The following is a 19,553-nucleotide window of genomic DNA, read 5'->3' as shown; positions in this document are numbered from 1 at the left end:
ACTTAGCAAAATCTTGTGTTTTTTTTTTTTCTCCTGTTAGGCTTAAAGGCGTTAAATTGTAAAAACACCCAACTATTTTAGTTTCAACATGGTGACAGCACAATGGTCACTGTAAAGGTGACCATGTGACAGTAAAGGAATTATGGGAAATTTTAGCATTTAAGATGCTTCCACTGCTTTTAGTTTTGAAAGTACCAAAAGGAAAAAAGGAAAGGTAGAAGTCAGTCGTGTTTAATTAATTAATTAATTAATTTTTTTGAGATGGAGTTTCGCTCTTGTCACTGAGGCTGGAGTGCAATGGTGCAATCTTGGCTCACTGCAACCTCCGCCTCCCAGGTTCAAGTGATTCTCCTGCCTCAGCCTCCTGAGTAGCTGGGATTACAGGCATGCACTACTATGCCCGGCAAATTTTTGTATTTTCAGTAGATACAGGGTTTCGCCATGTTGGCCAGGCTGGTCTTGAACTCCTGACCTCAGGTGATCTACCCACCACGGCCTCCCAAAGTGTTGGGATTACAGGCGTGAGCCACCGCGCCCCGCCAGTCAAGTTTAATTTAGATTATTAAAATATCGATGGGTTGACAGGTGCAGCAAACCACCATGGCGCACGTTTACCTATGTAACAAACTTGCACGTCCTGCACAGGTATACCGGAACTTAAAAAAAAAATCCTATTTATTATCTGATCAGATACACAGTACTCATTCAAAGCCAAAGTTAATTAACATAACCAGTGTTGATCTTCTTACCTACATTATTACCCTGTCCCTTTCTATGTTCTATTTCTTCATTTCCTTAATCTAGCCTGGTCTAACTGGATGGTAGATAAAGGAATCATCCGTCATGTGCAGTAAGGGAGTAGGAAAAACTGGTCTCAAATTAAGAAACTGCCTAGCAAGTCTACCAAGATTTCAGTTTGAAGTCTACTAAGATTTCCGTTTTTGTTTGTTTTACTGAACCCTAAACAACCATTAAGGTCATACACAGACTTAATGACGCTCTGCAAGGAGACTCCAGCAGGGCTCACTCATATAACAAAAGAGAGAAAGCTGTGACACACAAGCAGATGTTACAAAGCATTTTTTATATATGGCACTCTCTTCTTAGTTCACTTTACAAAAACCTAAAAAACACTGAGCAAAACCCTGGCCCATTAACTGGTTAAGTGCACAGTAACACTGTACTTTCATTAAACCACTTAAATACTGTTCAGTTCTATTCAGGTCACACAAATTCTTTTCAAAGAGCTAGTGATCTAATAAGAAAAGAGATTGTTACCAAAATAACCTCAACATAATTTCATATAACTGAGACTGTTTTGAGGATTGCCGAATACTTTCTACTTATAAGGCACAGAGTGCTGAACTGCAAATACTCAATTCTAATTTTAAGAACTTTTGGATTAGAAAACAGCTGTTTTTGGGAGAGATAGTAAGGAAAACAAAGTCCCAGTATAGTTACAAAATAAGTATTATACAATATTTAAAAGAGTTTTCCAGGTTTCTTTCATGTCCTAGGGCAAGCCCTTAAAGATACAGGGAAAGCTAACGTAGTGTTCAGGGTGGTGGAACCCACTAACAAAATAATCCACTGGGCACCGTGAGTAAAGCATTCTATTAGGCTGTAACGCGAAACAAGAACAAAGGTTTCATTCCTAAGAGCAATTACGTTTTAGAGTAAATACACATGACCGTTAAAGAATTCGATATTTCCACGTAAACTGCTTTACCAGGTTATGCGACCCAAACTCACAGGAACAACTCCACTCTCGGCCATGCCCTATTTCATGTCTAGATTTTTAACCAACTTACATCATAATCCAAGAATACGAACTACTGTATATTCTTACAGCAAAGTTATTCCTTAAAAGCAAAACCCAGCCACCTTTGAAAACACGCATTATCCGTAGCACTAAAACCCCAGTCTTGACGGAGAAAGACCAACAACTTGGGGGGGAAGAAAACAACTTCAGAGCCCGAGCTCCCAAATCAGCAGGCGCTGGCGGCTGAAGGGCACACGAGGTTCCGCTCCCGGGCGAACCCGCGGCGTCCGACACCACCGACCAGGCCCGGGGGCAGGCGAAGGACTTGCAGCTGCGGGCGCCGGCTCTGCGGCCGTTAAGGGAAACGGGGAGGTGAGAAGTGGCGGGGACACGAAGAGAGAAAAGCTCCCTCAAGTTTGCCCGATGTTAACGCTCCAAGGATGAAAAGAGCCGTTAGTTTCGTCTGGGGACCGTCGCGTTTGGCCCTTCCCCCGCCTCCAGCAATTCCCGGAGAAGCCCCGCGGCACCGAGCCGGGCCTCCCACCCCCCCGCGGCCGCCAACTCGCCCGGCTCCCCGAACCTCACCTGCAGGGCCGGCCCCGGAGGCGCGGGCGGGCGGCGGGGAGCGCAGCCGCAGCCAGAGGTGCAGCGCGGCCCCGAGCACACACGGGCACAGCAGCACCAGCCAGTTTCGCATTGGCCGCCCCCGCCGCGAGCCGGGCTCTCCCGCGTCCCGGCAGAGAGGGAGGGGACCTGCAAGTGCGGAGACTGAGAGGCGGCGGCTGACGCGCGACCACTCCGAGCACGCCCACCCTGGCGCTCGGCGCCGTCCGGGGGGCTCCTAGCTGCTACCTGCCCCGCTCCTCCGGTCCCTCAGACCGCGGGTGGCGGCGGCTTAGCCGGCCGAAGCCCCGCCCCCTCCACCCGGCCTTCCCACCGGCTCCGCCCACCTTTTCTCCCACTCGCCCCGCCCTCTCCTTCCGCGTTCCCACCCGCGCCCGCCGGCCGGCCGGGAGCTGAAGTCCCGCTCTGGGCCCAGGCAGGGGGCGCCCGCGGTTTAGAAACCACATTTCCCATAATCCTAAGCACGCGCTTCCGTCACTCGGCAGCCGTGGAGGCAAAGCGCGAGGCCCCACACAGAGCATGCGCATCCTCCTTGGCGTTTGCTGCCACCCCACGGCCCAGGGAAGGTAGTGCCGGAGACCCGGTGCTCAGAGGCTGCCCCGAGCCGAGAAGGGAAATGCGCTTTGCCTCAGATTTGAAGGAAATCCAAGTGGCTCTTGTGTGAAATCACGCAGAGCTCCTTTGTTCTGGGTGCTTGCTTGCTCGCCTGCTGTGGGAGGTGGGATCCTGCTGACGTCTCCTTGGCCCGAAGAGCGGGGCGAGGAAGCCCGAGTGCCCGCGCCTGGAGCGGTGAATCATCAGGGATTAGCTCTGGTGCCATGGGTTCCCGGCTCTTTGCCCGGTTCTGTGCTCTGGGAACGCAGGGCGACGGACAGCGAGCGGGGGACTAGGCTGTGGAGCACGATGACGACGGGCCAATCAGGGTAGCATTGCACGTGCTCCGGGTTCATACTGGAGCTGGGAGCGAAACGGGAGCCGGGCGAGCTGCGAGAACGTGGGCTTCGGGGACCCCAGGAAGGGCGGCCGCAGCACGCCTTCCAGGCAGAATGCCGGCCCCGCGTCTTGCGGCGTTACCCGGAGTGGGAGCCCTCCGGGCCCGCGCCGAGGCAGCCGGAAAGCGGGGACGGGGCGGTGAGGGCACTGGGGTGAGGATGGGAGAGAAGGATGAGAACGGGCTATGGGGCGGCTTTTGTTTTTGTTTTTGTTTTTGAGACGGAGTCTCACTCTGTCACCCAAGCTGGAGTGCCAGTGGCGCGATCTCAGCTCACTGCAACCTCCGCCTCCCGGGTTCAAGCGATTCTCCTGCCTCAGCCTCCCGAGTAGCTGGGATTACAGGCGCCCGCCACTGCGCCCAGCTAATTTTTGTGTTTTTTCAGTAGAGACGAGGTTTCACCATGTTGGCCAGGCTGGTCTCGAGCTCCTGACCTAAGGTGATCCGCCCGCCTCGGCCTCCCAAAATGCTGGGATTACAGGCGTGAGCCACCGCGCTCGGCCGCGGTTGTTGTTGTTGTTGTTAAGTTTCCACAAGTGTGGAAACAGGTGACTGTATTATTGAAAAAAAGTCTTGGATGACAGAAGATCCACCTCAGACCAAAAAAGTACTTTGGCTCGCGGTGGCTCACGCGTGTAATCCCAGCACTTTGGAAGGCCGAGGTGGGCGGATCACTTGAGGGCAGTTTGAGACTAGCCTGGGTAACATGGTGAAACCTGTCTCTACTAAAAATACAAAAATTAGTCGGGCGTAGCGGTGGGCACCTGTAGTCCCAGCTACTCAGGAGGCTGAGGCAGGAGAATCGCTTGAACCCAGGAGGCAGAGGTTGCAGTGAGCCGAGATCGCGCCATTGCACTCCAGCCTGGGTGACAGAACGAGACACTGTCTCAAAACAAAAACAAAAACAAAAAAAAAGAGAAAGTAATAATTGGTTGCCAGAAAAGGAATACTATTTTTATCCTCAAGAAAGGTACTAAATGGCCTCTGTTGATATTGTAAAATTTTCATTTTGTGGATAGAGTGAGTTATCCAAAAAGAGGACGAATCCCTCATTTTAGCAGAGCTAGTCATTTGACAAATACTTACTGAGCTTCCATTATCCGCCAGGAACTTTTGTAGGTACTTTAAGTACACCTGTGAACAAACTAAAGATCCCTATCCTGTGTCGATGGGGGGTAGGGCGCAGACTATAGACATAATAAAGAAATATACTCAACCAGCATGTTAGAAGGTTATTCCTGCTCTGGAAAATATAACAATTAGGGCCGGGTAGGGGAATTGTGAGTGTGGGATTGAAATGGGACAGATTGCAGTATTAAATAGCAGTATTTAAACAGCTGTTCCGAGTTACAATGAGCACGAAAGGGAAGAATAAACATAAGTCATCCTAATATTTTAAATAATCAAGGTGTTGTTTCACTTCACAACCTAGAAGGGAAGTTTTTCGCTGGCACTCTTACAGGCTTGTAACAAAAATAGTTTTGAATAACTTTGTAACATCCTTCGAATCACATCACAGTGGGAGCTGTCTATAGTACTTGTTCATAGGACCAGGGACCTTTCCACTTACCTGTTTTCTACTATCCCCTAATAATCTCATGACTAAAGTGAGTTAAGATTGCAAGAGAGTAACTCCTGTAATCCCAGCACTTTAAGAGGCTGAGGTGGGAGGATCACTTAGTCCAGGAGTTCAAGACCAGCCTGGGCAACATAGCAAGACCTCGTCTCTACAAAAAAATTAACAATTATCTGGGCATGGTGGTATACACCTATGGTTCCAGCTACTCGGGAGGCTGAGGCAGGAGGACCACTTAAGCCCCAGAGTTCAAGGTTAGAATGAGCTGTGATCACTCCCCAGGACTCAGCCTGGGTGACAGAGTGGGACCTTGTCTCTCAAAAAAAAAAAAAAGTAAGGGTGACAGTATGTATAATGGAAAGAATAGAAAAACTCAGTAGTGATATAAATAGTCTGTGCAGTCAAGGGGCTCATAGTGTAAGTAGGAACAAGTTAACAGAATTAGAATTAGGGAGAGACAAACGAGGGTGGTCGGTAACCATGATGGCAATTCAATGTGAACAGTGCTCTGAGAAAGGAATGCACAGGATGTTAGAGCGGCACAAAACAGGGGGTATGGCTGTCTCTACTCATGGGGGATTGGTTCTAGGACCTTCTGTGGATACCAAAATTCATGGATGTTCAAGTCCCTTATATAAAATGGTATAACATTTGCATATAACGTGCACACATCCTCTCATACACTCTAAATTTTCTCTAAGTTACTTATAATAACTAATATGATGTCTACGCGTCACTTCATTCACGTGGATTCAATGGCATGCAGCAAATTCAAGTTTGCTTGTTTTCTGAATTTGAGGTTGGTTGAATTCACAGATGCAGTACCCAGGGATATGGAGGGCCAACTATATTTAACTCTACTTGAGGGTCCCCAGAGGAGGCTGTCCCTTGAAAATACAGGGCTAGGCTTGAAGTCAAAGTGGTCAGTTAACAAGGCCAGAAAGTAGGAAGGGCATTCAAGAGCACTGTAGGCAAAAAAATAAAAAATAAAATAAATAAATAAACCTGAGCTAGTGATGACACAGCAGTTAGGGAAACGTAAGCAATTGGTATGACCTTAGTGCAAGTTAGGAACAGGGCAGTGGTGAGAAGGTGAACAGAAGGCAGAGGTCAGGTTGTAATCGTAAACTATGCTAAGGAATTTGGACTTCATTGTGAAGGCTCTACAGAAGAATTTTTCTTTTCTGATTACAAAAGTAATACATGATCATGAAAAGGAATTTGGAAAACAAAAGTATAAAATCATACTACATACAATTCATACATTTTTAAAAGGTTTTTCATTTAAAAAAATTTGCCATTCATACTATAAATAAGAATTTATATCCAACTATTTTCACCTAACCTATAAGCCTTCTCATATTTAATTAGTAGTCTCAGAAAATATAACTTAATTATTTGTCCACACCATAATTTCTTATCTGGTCCCGTATTATTGGACATACAGGTTGTTTCCATTATTCCACTATAATAAGTAATACTGCCACTTCTGTGCACAAAACTTTTTCCACATTTCAGATAATTTCCTTGTCTGATATTATTTTTAAGCCGCTTTATTCATACTGCTGTTGTTTCAATGTGTATGTCTGCCTTCAATATGTTTCTCTTATCCCACTTACCTTATATTTTTAAAAAGTTCTTAACTAATTCAAAGGACAAAACTTTTTCATCAGTGAGACTGAATATTCTTATGTTCATTAGCTGTTTCTATTTCTTTTGTGAATTATTCATGTATCTTGCCTTTTATCCATTTGTATAAGCCATTTATTTTTCTTCAGTTTTCTTGCCTTCTAATTTTATAACTTTTAGGACACAAAAACACTTTAAATTTTTATAAATTCAAATGATCAATATTTAATTTTTTTTCCATATTTTAGGATGATTCTGATCATGAGATCTGGTCAATATACTTGTTTGTTTTATTTAATGTTTTAATCCATCTGGAATTTATTTAGGAATATGGTGTAATGCAAGGATCTCAAAATTAATTTTTTTCATATAGCTAACTATTGTCCTGGCCCATTATTTCCCTACTACTTTATGACATCACCTCAATTTGTTAAAATTTTTTAACGTAATAGTATTTGTTTCCAAGCTGCGGTTTTGCATTCGTCTGTCCTTTCATCAGTACCATAATACTCTAATGATCATAGTTGTATAATCTTTTGTAATCCAGAGGGCAATTCTCCCTCTCAATACTCTTTATTTCTCACATATATATTATTTCTAATTTTTTTTTTTTTGAGACAGAGTTTCGCTCTGTCATCCAGGTCTGGGCTTGCTGCAACATCTGCCTCCCAGTTTCAAGCAATTGTCTTGGCTCAGCTTTTCGAGTAGCTGAGACTACAGGAGCGCACCACCACAGCAGGCTAATTTTTGTATTTTTTAGAGAGACAGGGTTTTGCCATGTTGGCCAGGCTGGTCTTGAACTCCTGACCTCAGGTGATCCACCTGCGTTGGCCTCCCAAAGTGCTGGGATTACTGGCGTGAGCCCGGCCTATTTCTAATGAATTTTATAATAATTTGTATAGTTATTCCACTTTCCCCTAAACCTTATATTTAATAAAAAACTAATGCATGGTTATCATAACAAACACAAGTAATGTAATACAAATGTAAACAAAATATATAGTGTTAGAATTCTTCAGCCCACCCCAATCTTTCTTTCCAGACTTAGCCACTATAGCCCAGATATTTCTTCTTGTATATGTATTCTGAATTTTTCCAAATTTCTTTACTTTTCCATTGATGGAAAGGGAGGAAGCACCCTCCTTTTCAATCCCCATGAATGCAATCTGTTCTCTTAACCTGTATAACTCCAGAAATTCTTAGTCCCCTCTCTCAATATTTCTAAGTACCGAGGCGTGTTTTCTTTTCCACAAGATCATCATCACTCTCATTGCCACCTCTTGTTCCACACTGCTCTGGTGTTCTCGATCAACCACCTCAACTCATAACCACTTCTCTAGGCCACAGCCCCAGATCCTTCTGCTTTGACCCCAAACACAGACATAGTGCCTCCCTTTATCCCCCAAATCACAGCTAAGACATAGCTGTCATGTTTAATAGAAACTTAAAAGGATTGGCTGGGCGCCGTGGCTCATGCCTGTAATCCCAATACTTTGGGAGGCTGAGGTGGGTGGATCACCTGAGGTCGGGAGTTTGAGACCAGCCCCATCAACATGCAGAAACCCCATCTCTACTAAAAATCAAAAATTAGCTGGGCATGGTGGCGCATTCCTGTAATCCCAGCTACTCAGGAGGCTGAGGCAGGAGAATTGCTTGAACCCGGGAGGCAGAGGTTGCAGTGAGCCAAGATTGCACTGTTGCATTCCAGCCTGGGCAAAAAGAGTGAAACTCAGTCTCAAAATATAAATAAATAAATAAATAAATAAATAAATAAATAAATAAAACAAAGGATTTAGCCTGAGAAGATACACACAGAAAACTTTTAACTTGATATGAGATAAACTTGCTCCTATGGTCCCCCAGTAGAGGTCCGTACTGGCTATCTCTTGCCTTAGGCCTTACCCCAGCCCCTTAATGACACTTCCAAGCACCTTCTCATCCCTTCCATGTGAGGGTCACTTCTTGCTGGTTCTCTTTTCTCTAGTACAGGGCCCAATGCGATCAGCCAATGAAATAAAAATTGCCCTTGAACATCTCTTAAATAGCCTAAAATACACAGTATATACGTTTTTGTATATATAATTCTGTAAAAGTATTTTTTTATTCCTCTAATTCTTATTTACTTATTTGGTAGTGATGAGCTCTCACTATGCTACCCAGACTGGTCTCGAACTCCTGACCTCAAGCGGTCCTTCCACAGCCTCCCAAAGTGCTGGGATTACAGGCGTAAGCCACTGCCCCTCTAATTCTTTACCATTAAAGTTTCTCATCAGGCTTCAGTTGTTCACTTTCTTCCTCAAGGAAACCATCTTGTCTGGTCACTTAAACAACAAATTTCACTTTTTTTTTTTTTTTTGGCGAATAGTTGGGAAACCTTAAAATCATTCAGATGTTCTTTTCAGGACTATTGGCACTCTGCCTCAGGTGGGTATATACTGCCTTAGTAATGTGTGCTATTTAAATGATTGCTTCTCTTTCTTTTTTAAGCCAATAGTTGAATTCTTTTAAATTAAATGCCTGTGATGTGACTACCATATAATCTTTGCAGAAGACAACCTTTACACTAGCAGATGGAATTATTAACATTTCAGTCTGAAAGCATCTTGACTTAGGCTTCTCCAGGAAGAGTAGGAAAATAGACACTGCCAAACTGTCCTTCAAAAATGTGCTCAAGGAAAGGAGGGAGGCCAGTGTAACAGGAACAGAGTGAGTGGTGAGGAGAATAATCGGGGATGATGTAGTCCCTACCAAGCATATGATGTAAATCATGACAAGGATTTGGGCTTTTACTCTGAAATGAAAGGGGAGTAGTTACATGGTGGGTTTTTGTTTTGTTTTTTTGAGACAGAGTCTCACTCTGTCACCTGGGCTGGAGTGCAGTGGCGCGATCTTGGTTCACTGCAACCTCTGCCTCCTGTAGCTGGGATTACAGGCGTGCGCCACCATGGCTGGCTAATTTTGTAATTTTAATAGAGATGGGGCTTAACCATATTGGCCAGGCTGGTCTTGAACTCCTGACCTCAAGTGATCAGCCCATCCAGCTCCCAAAGTGCTGGGGTTACAGGTATGAGCCACCGCACCTGACCTACATGGTGGGTTTTAAGCAAAGGAGTGACATGATCTGACTTATATGTTAGCAGGATCACTCACATTGCTGTGTGGTGAATAGACTGGCTGGGGGTGGGGAAAATGTACCGTCTGTGTGGAGTAGCGGAGATGATGAGTGTCATTCAAGTCTTGAGAAAAGCTGCAGTAGCAAGAGCCAACCAGAAGATGGAGGAGGGATCCTGGGTGTTTCTACATGGAGTTGATCTATCTGAGGGTGCAGGGGCTGACTCTAAGATGCCGTGGTGTATCTCCCCAATTCAGGATGGAAAGTGTTGACTGCAGAGGAGTCTCAGTTGAATCTCTCTCTCTGGAAATTGCTCTTGGCTGAAGGTGGCTGCCTCATCCAAGGGTACAGCTCCCTCCCAAGAGACAACCTGCATCCAATGACTAGTTAAGGAGCGGTGTAAAGATTTGAGTAACTTTGAAGAGCCATCCCGTGGCCTCTGTTGCAACTGCATCACAGTCCAACTTCTCCCTCTGCCCAATTCTGCTTTCCTCACTCCCTTACCGGCATTCCCAAAAGCAGTCCCCAGTAAACCTGTACACAACCTGTGTTTCAGAGTATGTTTCCATGGGAATCTGACCTAAAACAGAGATTCTGGTGAATGACATAAAAGATGATGTCATTTCTCTACCTAAAACCCTGCAAATGGCTCCCCTGTTCTCTCACAGGCAGACCAGAGTCCTTACAGTGACCTGCAGGCCATTGTCATCTGCAGGCCGTTGTCATCTGCAGGCCTGAACCCTTCTAACCTCATCCTCTGTTCCCCTCTTCTCATTCAGTTTGCTGCAGAACAATCCTGGCCTCCTTTCCATCCCGTGAATAGGACAGGCACATTCTTTCCTTGGGATCTTTGCACTTTTTCTGCTCTTCTTCCAGATATTTTCATAGCTCACTCCTCCTTCTTTAAGTCAACGAAAATGTTGCCTTTTCCATGAGGCCTTCCCTGTCCCTTCCATTAAAAAACCTTTCTCCACCACTTCCAATCTCTATTACTCTATTCTGTATCATTTATCACTCTTTTTTTTTTGAGATGGAGTCTCACTCTGTCACCCAGGCTGGAGTGCAGTGGCGTGATCTCGGCTCACTGCAAGCTCCACCTACGGGTTCAGGTCATTCTCCTGCCTCAGCCTCCGGAGTAGTTGGGATTACAGGTGCATACTACCACGCCCAGCTAATTTTTGTATTTTTAGTAGAGACGGGGTTTCACCATGTTGGTCAGGCTGGTCTCAAACTCCTGACCTCATGATCCGCCCACCGCGGCCTCCCAAAGTGCTGGGATTACGGGCGTGAGCCACCACTCCCGGCCATGTGTCACTTATCACTCTTAAACATACTGTTCAATTTACCTCTTTATTTTGTTTATAGTTTATTGTCTTACTGTCTACACAGGGCAGAAAGTTTCCTTCCCCTTTTGTTCCCTGATGTATCCCAGAACCTGGAGGAGTCACTGGCATTTTGTAGGTCCTCCATAAATATTTATTGAATGAACAGTGAATGAATGAGTGAATGAATGAATTTGGGAATCTTTAGCAAGTTGACTGCAGTAGAACTCATAAGGTGAGATTACCCAGGCGTAGTCTGTAGAGCGATGATGAAGGGAGACACCAACATTTAGGGTGTGAGCAGAGGAAGAGAAAATTATAAAGGACATTGACAAGAACCCAGACTACAGGAGGAAAACAGGAGGATGTGTCACCCAAGACAAGACGTAAGATGGCAGAGAGAGTGCAGACAACAGCATACAACCTGGCCAACGTGGTGAAACACTGTCTCTAAAAAAAATCAAAAACAAAAATTAGCCAGGCGTGGTGGCGTATGCCTACTGACAACATATGAAGCAAGATCAAGGCAGCAATGTGTCTGCCGATTTGAGAGTGGGCAGGTAACTAGCAGTTTTGAGGAATAGGTAGGGCAGAAGGGACAGTACTGTGAGTTGAGTAGTGAATGAGAAGTAATGAAGTGGAAATGGTGTATGCATTACTATTTTGAGAAGTTTGGTCATGACCATCAGAACGCGAAAGAATGGGAGCTGGGAAGAGGGCTCCGATTGAAGAAGTGTGTGTGTGCATTTAGATGGGAGAGATAAGCCTGACTTGAGTGTTTTAAATGATGTATGGAAAAAGCCAGTAACAACCACAAAATTTGTAATCCAAATCAGGACTTTGAGAGAAAAGAGGGGCAGGACACATGCTAAGATGGATAAATGTCAAGACAACAGGAACTATCTGCAAACCAGACCATATAGTCTCCCTGTCCATACTTCAAGTTTTCCATGCAAGTCATTTATCCTTACACTTAACGGGCTATTTTTTTCTGACGGTAGGTGGCAGTAAAGAGCTTGCCTCTTTTTGCCTCTTGGTTTGGTTTTGTTTTTGAGAAAAATTTAATTAGAGATTTTGGATGACAACTAAGATGGTAAAGGTTAGCTCCACAGGCTTAAACTAGGCTTAAAATAGGAGATTTCAACTTAGATTTTACTTTGGGAAAATTCATACACGTTTTTGTGAAGAAGAGTATCTCTTGGTTCTCAAAGAAAAAATAATTTTTGAGTAATTATAAAATATGTTGCATTTCCACACTGAGCCATTTTATCTTTAAAATGATGAACTTCTGTCTTCTTCCTAATATGGAATAATTTCCATTAGTTTTATCACTTTTTTTTTTTTTTTTTTGAGACAGAGTATTGCTCTATTGCCCAGCCTGGAGTACAGTGGCACAATCTCGGTTCACTGCAACCTTCGCCTCCTAGGTTCAAGAGAGTCTCCTGCCTCAACCTCCCGAGTGGGATTATGGGTGTCCGCTACCACGCCTGGCTAATTTTTGTATTTTTTTTTTTTTAGTAGAGATGGGGTTTCACCATGTTGGCCAGGCTGGTCTCGAACTACTGACCTCAATTGATCTGCCTGCCTTGGCCTCCCAAAGTGCTCGGATTACAGGTGTGAGCCACCATGCCTGGCCTGTCGCTTCAGTTTTAGCACATGCATTGCTATATGCACACATTTCTTATTTGTGTATATAAATTTTCAGTCAAGTCTAGTTTCAATAGACTTTGAGGGACCTTGCTATTGAAGATTACAAACATTTTAAAAAACTATAGGCTAGGCGCCATGGCTCACGCCTGTAATCCCAGCACTTTAGGAGGCTGAGGCAGGCGAATCACTTGAGATCAGGAGTTCAAGACCAGCCTGGCCAACATGGTGAAACGCCATCTCTAAAAAAATAACAAAAATTAGCCAGGCGTGGTGGCGCACACCTGTAATCCCAGCTACTCAGGAGGCTGAGGCAGGAGAATCACTTGAACCTCAGGAGGCGGAGGTTGCAGTGAGCCGAGATCACACCACTACACTCCAGCCTGCTGGGCAACAGAGTGAGACTCTGTCTCAAAAAAATACAAAACAGCCGGGCGCGGTGGCTCAAGCCTGTAATCCCAGCCCTTTGGGAGGCCGAGACGGGTGGATCACGAGGTCAGGAGATCGAGACCATCCTGGCTAACACGGTGAAACCCCGTCTCTACTAAAAAAAATACAAAATCTAGCCGGGCGAGGTGGTGGGCGCCTGTAGTCCCTGCTACTCGGGAGGCTGAGGCAGGAGAATGGCATAAACCCGGGAGGCGGAGCTTGCAGTGAGCTGAGATCCGGCCACTGCACTCCAGCCTGGGCGACAAAGCGAGACTCCGTCTCAAAAAAAAAAAAAAAAAAAACCAAAACAAAACAAACAAACCAAAAACCTATGACACATAACAGCAAATTTATTGTTATCACAGATAGGACTAGAGAGGCCCAAAGATAGGAAGTTTTAGGAGTTCGGAATGGTAAAGTGAATGAGCACACCTTATTTAGGGAATCTTGGCAGAATCTAATGTCATAAAATTTAAAATTCAGAAATCTTTGCCAGAGAAAAAACAGAATTAAAATATTATCTGCAGGTCCAGCAAACAAATTTGAATTTAAAACTCAGATTTGCATTTATTAGCTGTGTGGCCTTGAGCATGGCAAGCACTTTACCTCTGGGTCTCAGATTCCTAATCTGTGAAATGAGACTCACAGGATGTACTTCAGTGGATTGTTTTGAATATTAAATGAGAAAACATATTGCTAAAATTTATACATGTTATTTTCATTCTTTTCCCTAAACATGACTATGAAGACATCCAGATTAAAATGAGGAGTATGCGGCCTTAACCTTTGGAAAATATATCCCAAATGATTAAGGAAAAATATTAATTTTAATAATTGCTTTAAAACAGCAAAACCAAAAAAGCCTTGGACATACCTTAACTCACTAATTCTTCAACTTTATGTCTCAGATCCAATATTCTAGGCACTGCTTGACACAGAGAGCAGTTTTCCTACAAGGGAATTTGGGGACAGAGGGGGTTCTTTGCATGTTTGGATAAGTGCTAGAATTCAAATTCCTTCCCCTGAGAGTCCTCTGCCTTTTTCATTTAATGAACTCGGTTACTTTCTTTGCTTCCTCTTTCTCTCCTTGTTAGCATAAAGCAAACGCTGAAAGTAATCCACAATATCAATCATATCAAATATCATGGAATGTGGCCTCAGTCCTGGAAGAGGTCTACTCCATATAGGTGATTTGGTACATTACAGTAGATTATAGCAGCTGAAAGATATCTTTCGGCCAGCCGTTGTCAAAACTAGAGTCACTGATGAGATCACAAATGAGAAGCATTCATTGTCTCTATAAGACTTCCTAAAATGCCCTTATGACTAAGGGAAGTCCCGGCTTTCTGCCAGTATCACAGACTAATTTGTTCATTAGGTGGTTGACTCCTTGGTTCTTGTACATTTCAATGGCTAAAGTTTGCAGTGAGTTTGAGAAATATAAAGAGAGGAGTATGGGGAGGAGAGCTGACAGGAGGTGGGTGCTAGAAATGATTAAGACCTCCAGAAGTGAAAAAAATGGGTATGATATCACCATGGAAATGAGGTTTACCTATTGCAAAAATTTGCTCAAGTTGTATAGCATTCACTCATTCATTCTTTCAACAAACATTTACTCTGTGTCTATGCATGCCTGGAACCATCAAGGTTACAAACGAGAACAAAATAAGCTTGGTTCTTGTCTTCACGGAGCTTCCATTCTGGTGGGGGAAGGTACACAAAGAACGAACACAAGTAGGTTTCCTCCTGAAAAGAATAACTGGCAGGTTTGTAGGCATTACCATGTAATTTCTTTTTAAAAAGAGACCTAAAGACTTCTTCAGGTGTCCAAAGAGCTAAAATTTTAGAAGTTCAGAATGGCAAAATGAAAGAGCACACATTATTCAGGCAATCTTGGCAGAATCTCATGTCATAACATTTAAAAATCAGAAATCTTTGTAAGAGGAAACACTGAACCAAATTACTCTCTGTAGGTCCAGCAGACAAATTTGAGTTCAAAACCCAGATTTGCATTTTTACAATTATTTACTTTGGTAAATTACTTACAATTCACTAAAATTATAAATAATTATAGTAAAACAAACAAACAAAAATTAACAATGAGCTAGCCTCCCAGTGTCGCTCAGCAGACCTCATTGCTAAATAAGTAATCACTGCTATCCCTTCCTCTCCAGCAGGCTCCATCAACTTGTTCTGCATTCAGAGACTGCTCTTGGGCCCTTCCCATACGCGGCTCACGTTTGAAACGCCTGCCCCTGGTGCCTTAATGCGTCTGACGGGCAGCCACACAGCCCCTCCATCTGGCTCAGTTTCGTGGGTAGATAGGGCAATGCCGATTTGTTTGCATTCTGCCCCAGGGGCTGATTACAGTAAAGGCTGTCCATAGAGCTCTTGCACACCTAACAGGAGGCTTGATGACAATAAAACCAAGAATGACCAGTGACTGTGTGTAAAATGAACTAAGATGAGGTGTATTGAAAGCAAAAAGGTCAATTCAAAGGAGCAGAAATAATTGACAGTAATCAAGGAAGAAAGCAGCCATATCACTGGGAAGGAAAACCTCTTGGGACACTCAGTATATTCAATACGATGAAGTAATTCACCCTGTGACATGGACAAAAGGAGCTTTCCATATTGGAATGGGCAGTAGGATTCCATAAAGTAAGTCATGTTTAAAAGAGACACTCTTAAAAAATGAAATAGGTGGCCGTAATCCCAGCACCTTGGGAGGCTGAGGAGGGTGGATTGCAAGGTCGGGAGTTCAAGACCAGCCTGGCCAACATAGTGAAACCCTGTCTCTACCAAAAATACAAAAAATTAGCCAGGTGTGGTGGTGGGTACCTGCAATCCCAGCTACTTGGGAGGCTGAGGAAGGAGAATCGCTTGAACCAAGGAGGCAGAAGTTGCAGTGAACCGAGATCGCACCATTGCACTCCAACCTGGGCAACAGTGCGAGACTCTGTCTCAAAAAAAAAAAAATTAAATAGGTTGTTCTAATGAGCAGTTGTTTAAAATCCTAAGTAAAATTTGGTCTCTTTCTCATTAATGCTTAATTGTCTTCAATCACCCCAGTCCTACTTTAAGTATATACTAACTCCCTTTTAAGGACAGATCTAGACTTTTCCACTTTGGCTCATCTGAAAGCTTTCTAAAAGGATTATTCCTTAATATTTCTTTTTCACAACTTAATAGGGTGATTTGAGTTTACGCACACGGAAAGAGATTTCTCCGTACCCTCCTCTCCTCTGATTTTTAAATCTTGTTCCCCTTGTTCATTCTGTATGTTGAGATGTGATCTTGCTTTTAGGAGATCAAAGAAAAAGAAAAACAAGTTTCTCTCACATGTTTGTCTTCTCTTTAACAATCCACATAGTTTTTATATTGGCCCAAGATACACCCTTAAAATTCCTCCAAAGCTTTTAGACTTTGCAGAGAAGTTTTAGACTGTGTGCAGAGAAGTCTTGTGCCAAATTGCAGAGCCTGTTTTATAAGAAATTAATTTCAAATGCTATCAGAGAGGATGGCATTATGTTTTCAAAATGATGCTACATTAATTCAGCAAGAAAAGCTTAGAGCCATTCTGAGTCAGAGGACAGGATATTTTGATCTTAAAGATAAAAGGGTAATTCCAAATAGCTGATTATGCATAGGGTTCATTATTCATATTGATATAAGTATTATGGGGCATTTCCTCTGTGATGACAGGGCTAGATTCTACTCATACACACTAATAAACAGTTTTTCCTCCTGGTTTGTGTCTCTTTCCCCTGATGAACTAGTGTTTGGAAACCAAAACTATAATTATCTTCAGTGGAGATGGCAATTGGATACCCCAGAGAATATGTCTAATCTTTATAAGGTATTTAGCAGTGAAAATGGGGTTTTGCAAAAAGCCAGAAGACTTGCTTTGGAATCCTAACTCTGTCACTTACTAAAATTTTGACTTTAGATAAGCTACCTAATTTCCCTGAGCCTTAGCTTCCTTGTCTGCAGAATGTGAAAAATAATGACTACCCCATAGGATGAAAAAAAAAATTAAATCTAACACCATATGTGAAAGTACTAAGCATTAGTCAGTCCTTAGAAAATGTTAGTCTCAGCTGGGCACGGTGGCTTATGCCTGTAATCCCAGCACTTTGGGAGGCTGAGGCAGACAGATCACGAGTCAGGAGTTTGAGATCAACCTGGCCAACATGGTGAAACCCCGTCTCTACTAAAAATACAAAAAAATTAGCCAGGCGTGGTGGCGCATGCCTGTAATCCCAGCTACTCAGGAGGCTGAGGCAGAAGAATCACTTGAACCCAGGAGGTAGAGGTTGCAGTGAGCCGAGATTGTGCCATTGCACTCCAGCCTGGGCGACAGAGCAAGACTCCATCTAGAGAAGATGTTAGTCTCCCCTCTCGTCTGTGAGCAGGAGGAATGAAGAATGTAAAGAGGGTTATTAGCTACTGCTGTGTCACAAACCACACGAAAACTCAGGGCCAACACTCAGCACTGATTTTTTTTGAGGCAGAGTCTCACTGTGCTGCCCAGGTTGGAGCGTGGAGTTCAGTGGTATGGTCATAGCTCACCGTACACTTGAACTTCTGGATTTAAGTGATCTTCCCCCTTCCGCCTCCTGATTAGCTAAGACAACAGGCATGCCACCATGCCAGGCTAGTGTTTTTGTTGGTTTGTTTTAGAGACAAGGTTTCCTATGTTGCCCAGACTGGTCTGGAACTCCTGGCCTCAAATAATCCTCCCACTTCGGCCTGTCAAAGCACTTGGATGATAGATGTGAGCCATGGGTGCTGGCCTCAGTGTTCATTCTGGATCATGCATCTGGGATTGGCTGGGGTGACTCTTGATATAGACTGCGGGTTGGCTGGGGTGCCTCGTCTTATCTCATTCTCAGGTCTATGCAGAAGGGACAGTTCCTACCTGGGGCAAGTCCTTCTCATGGGAGAGGCAGACACACAGGAGGGTTGAGAGGGTTGAGCAAAAGCATATGGCCTCATAAGGCCCAGGCTCAGCAGTGGATGGTGTTACCTCCACTCATAGGCTGAGCCCAATATCGAGTGGTGCACCTCCAACAGGAGGTGCTGCAAAATCACATGGCAAAGGGCATGGATACAGGGACCGGGAAGGATTGGGGATGACACGCAATTTCGCAGAGAAGCAGACATAACTCCCTGACCTTATGGTAGGGTACCGTGCTAGGTTAAGGCCAGGCTAATAAAATGCAAGAAACTGGCATCCTGTGAGCTGAGGGGGCAATGGAGAGGAGCATGCAGTCAGAAGGGACAGAGAACAGAGTGGCTGGGACAGTAAGGGTCGACAAGTATGGCAGGCTCTGGAATGTCAGACAAAATAAATGACGATGAAAATAACTGCTCTGCTGTAACACATTTATTGCACGACATTTACAAAGAGGCAGAGGGTGCACACCTGGTTCCTGAGAACTGTGAGCTACATACATTTTTTTCTTTTTCTTTTGAGACAGTATCGCTCCGTCACTCAGGCTTGTGGTGGTGCAATCCCAGCTCACTGCAGCTTTGACCTCCTGGGCTGAAGTGATCCTCCCACCTCAGCCTCCCAAGTAGCTGGTACTACAGGTGTGTGCCACCACAACTGGCTAATTTTTTATTTTTTTGTAGAGATGGGACCTTGCTTTGTTGCTCAGGCTGGTCTTTGAACTTCTGGTCTCAAGCAATCCTCCTGTCTTGGCCTCCCAAAGGCTGGGATTACAGGTGTGAGCCACCGTGCCCAGCCTTGAACTACAAATTAATAGACTCATACAGATTTTCTTGATTGGCCTCAGGGAGGACATTAAGGCCCCTCCCTGATCCTTTGTTTTACTCTCTGATATGATTCAAAGGAAAAAATGAGCTTCTGGAGGGTGTAAGCCAGGCCACTTTTGGACCAGACCGAGGGTTTGGTGGGAGGAGGGAAGGAGCCACGTCGGCATTTCTCTGCTTGAATTTCTCTTGAGCTGCCCACAGGCTTGCGGGGATAAGGCCAGGCTTGGGGGCATCTTCTGTCTTCTGCTTAAAGGAGATTTTGGTTCTCTAAAGGCAAACAGGACCATGGTGAGGCCGAACAGAAAGAAGTCTGTAGGCCTAGGCCTGCCTCTCCCATTTCCTTGCCCACAAATGTCGCCCAGAGCATCTGCTATGCAACAGGAAAGACTAAGGAAGCCAAGACTAATAGGGGGTGGATCACAAGACAGCATGATCAGCACTATGATCAAAGTAAATCCGGGTGCTATTGGAACCCATGGGGTCTGGGAATGTAAAGGAAGGCTTTGAAGAGGACGTATGACCTGGAAGGTAAGTTTGAGAGTTGAACATAAGTTCTAGATCCTGAGAGAAAAAGGTAGAATGTTTTATGAAGATTTCAAGCCCAGCTCACCAGCACAGGCAGTGAGAAAGAAGAACATTAAGCTCTGATAGGCAAGAGGGAGGTTGAAATGATGGGTCCT

General features: G+C 44.3%; 1 protein-coding gene across 12 annotated transcripts in view; it reads right to left on the bottom strand.

The window, feature by feature from the left end:
* B3GALNT2 (beta-1,3-N-acetylgalactosaminyltransferase 2) overlaps nt 1-2,684 on the bottom strand; it is a 63,672-nt gene extending 60,988 nt beyond the window's left edge. For 11 of the 12 annotated variants that reach the window (XR_012413681.1, XR_012413677.1, XR_012413692.1 and 8 more), the window contains exon 1: nt 2,348-2,684. Coding sequence is in view for 3 of the 12 variants with exons in the window: in XM_005539734.4 (XP_005539791.1) it covers nt 2,348-2,459 (112 nt within the window). In the remaining 9 variants the exon portion in view is untranslated. The remainder of the gene's footprint in view (nt 1-2,347) is intronic. The other variant, XM_065531647.2, reaches the window with a different exon arrangement.
* Between the last annotated feature and the right edge of the window lie 16,869 nt (nt 2,685-19,553).

This window comes from Macaca fascicularis, chromosome 1 (genome assembly GCF_037993035.2).
Source record: "Macaca fascicularis isolate 582-1 chromosome 1, T2T-MFA8v1.1".
NCBI classification, from domain to species: Eukaryota; Metazoa; Chordata; class Mammalia; order Primates; family Cercopithecidae; genus Macaca; species Macaca fascicularis.
Note: the sequence above shows the minus strand (reverse complement) of the source record. Positions and strands in the feature narration are given on the sequence as shown.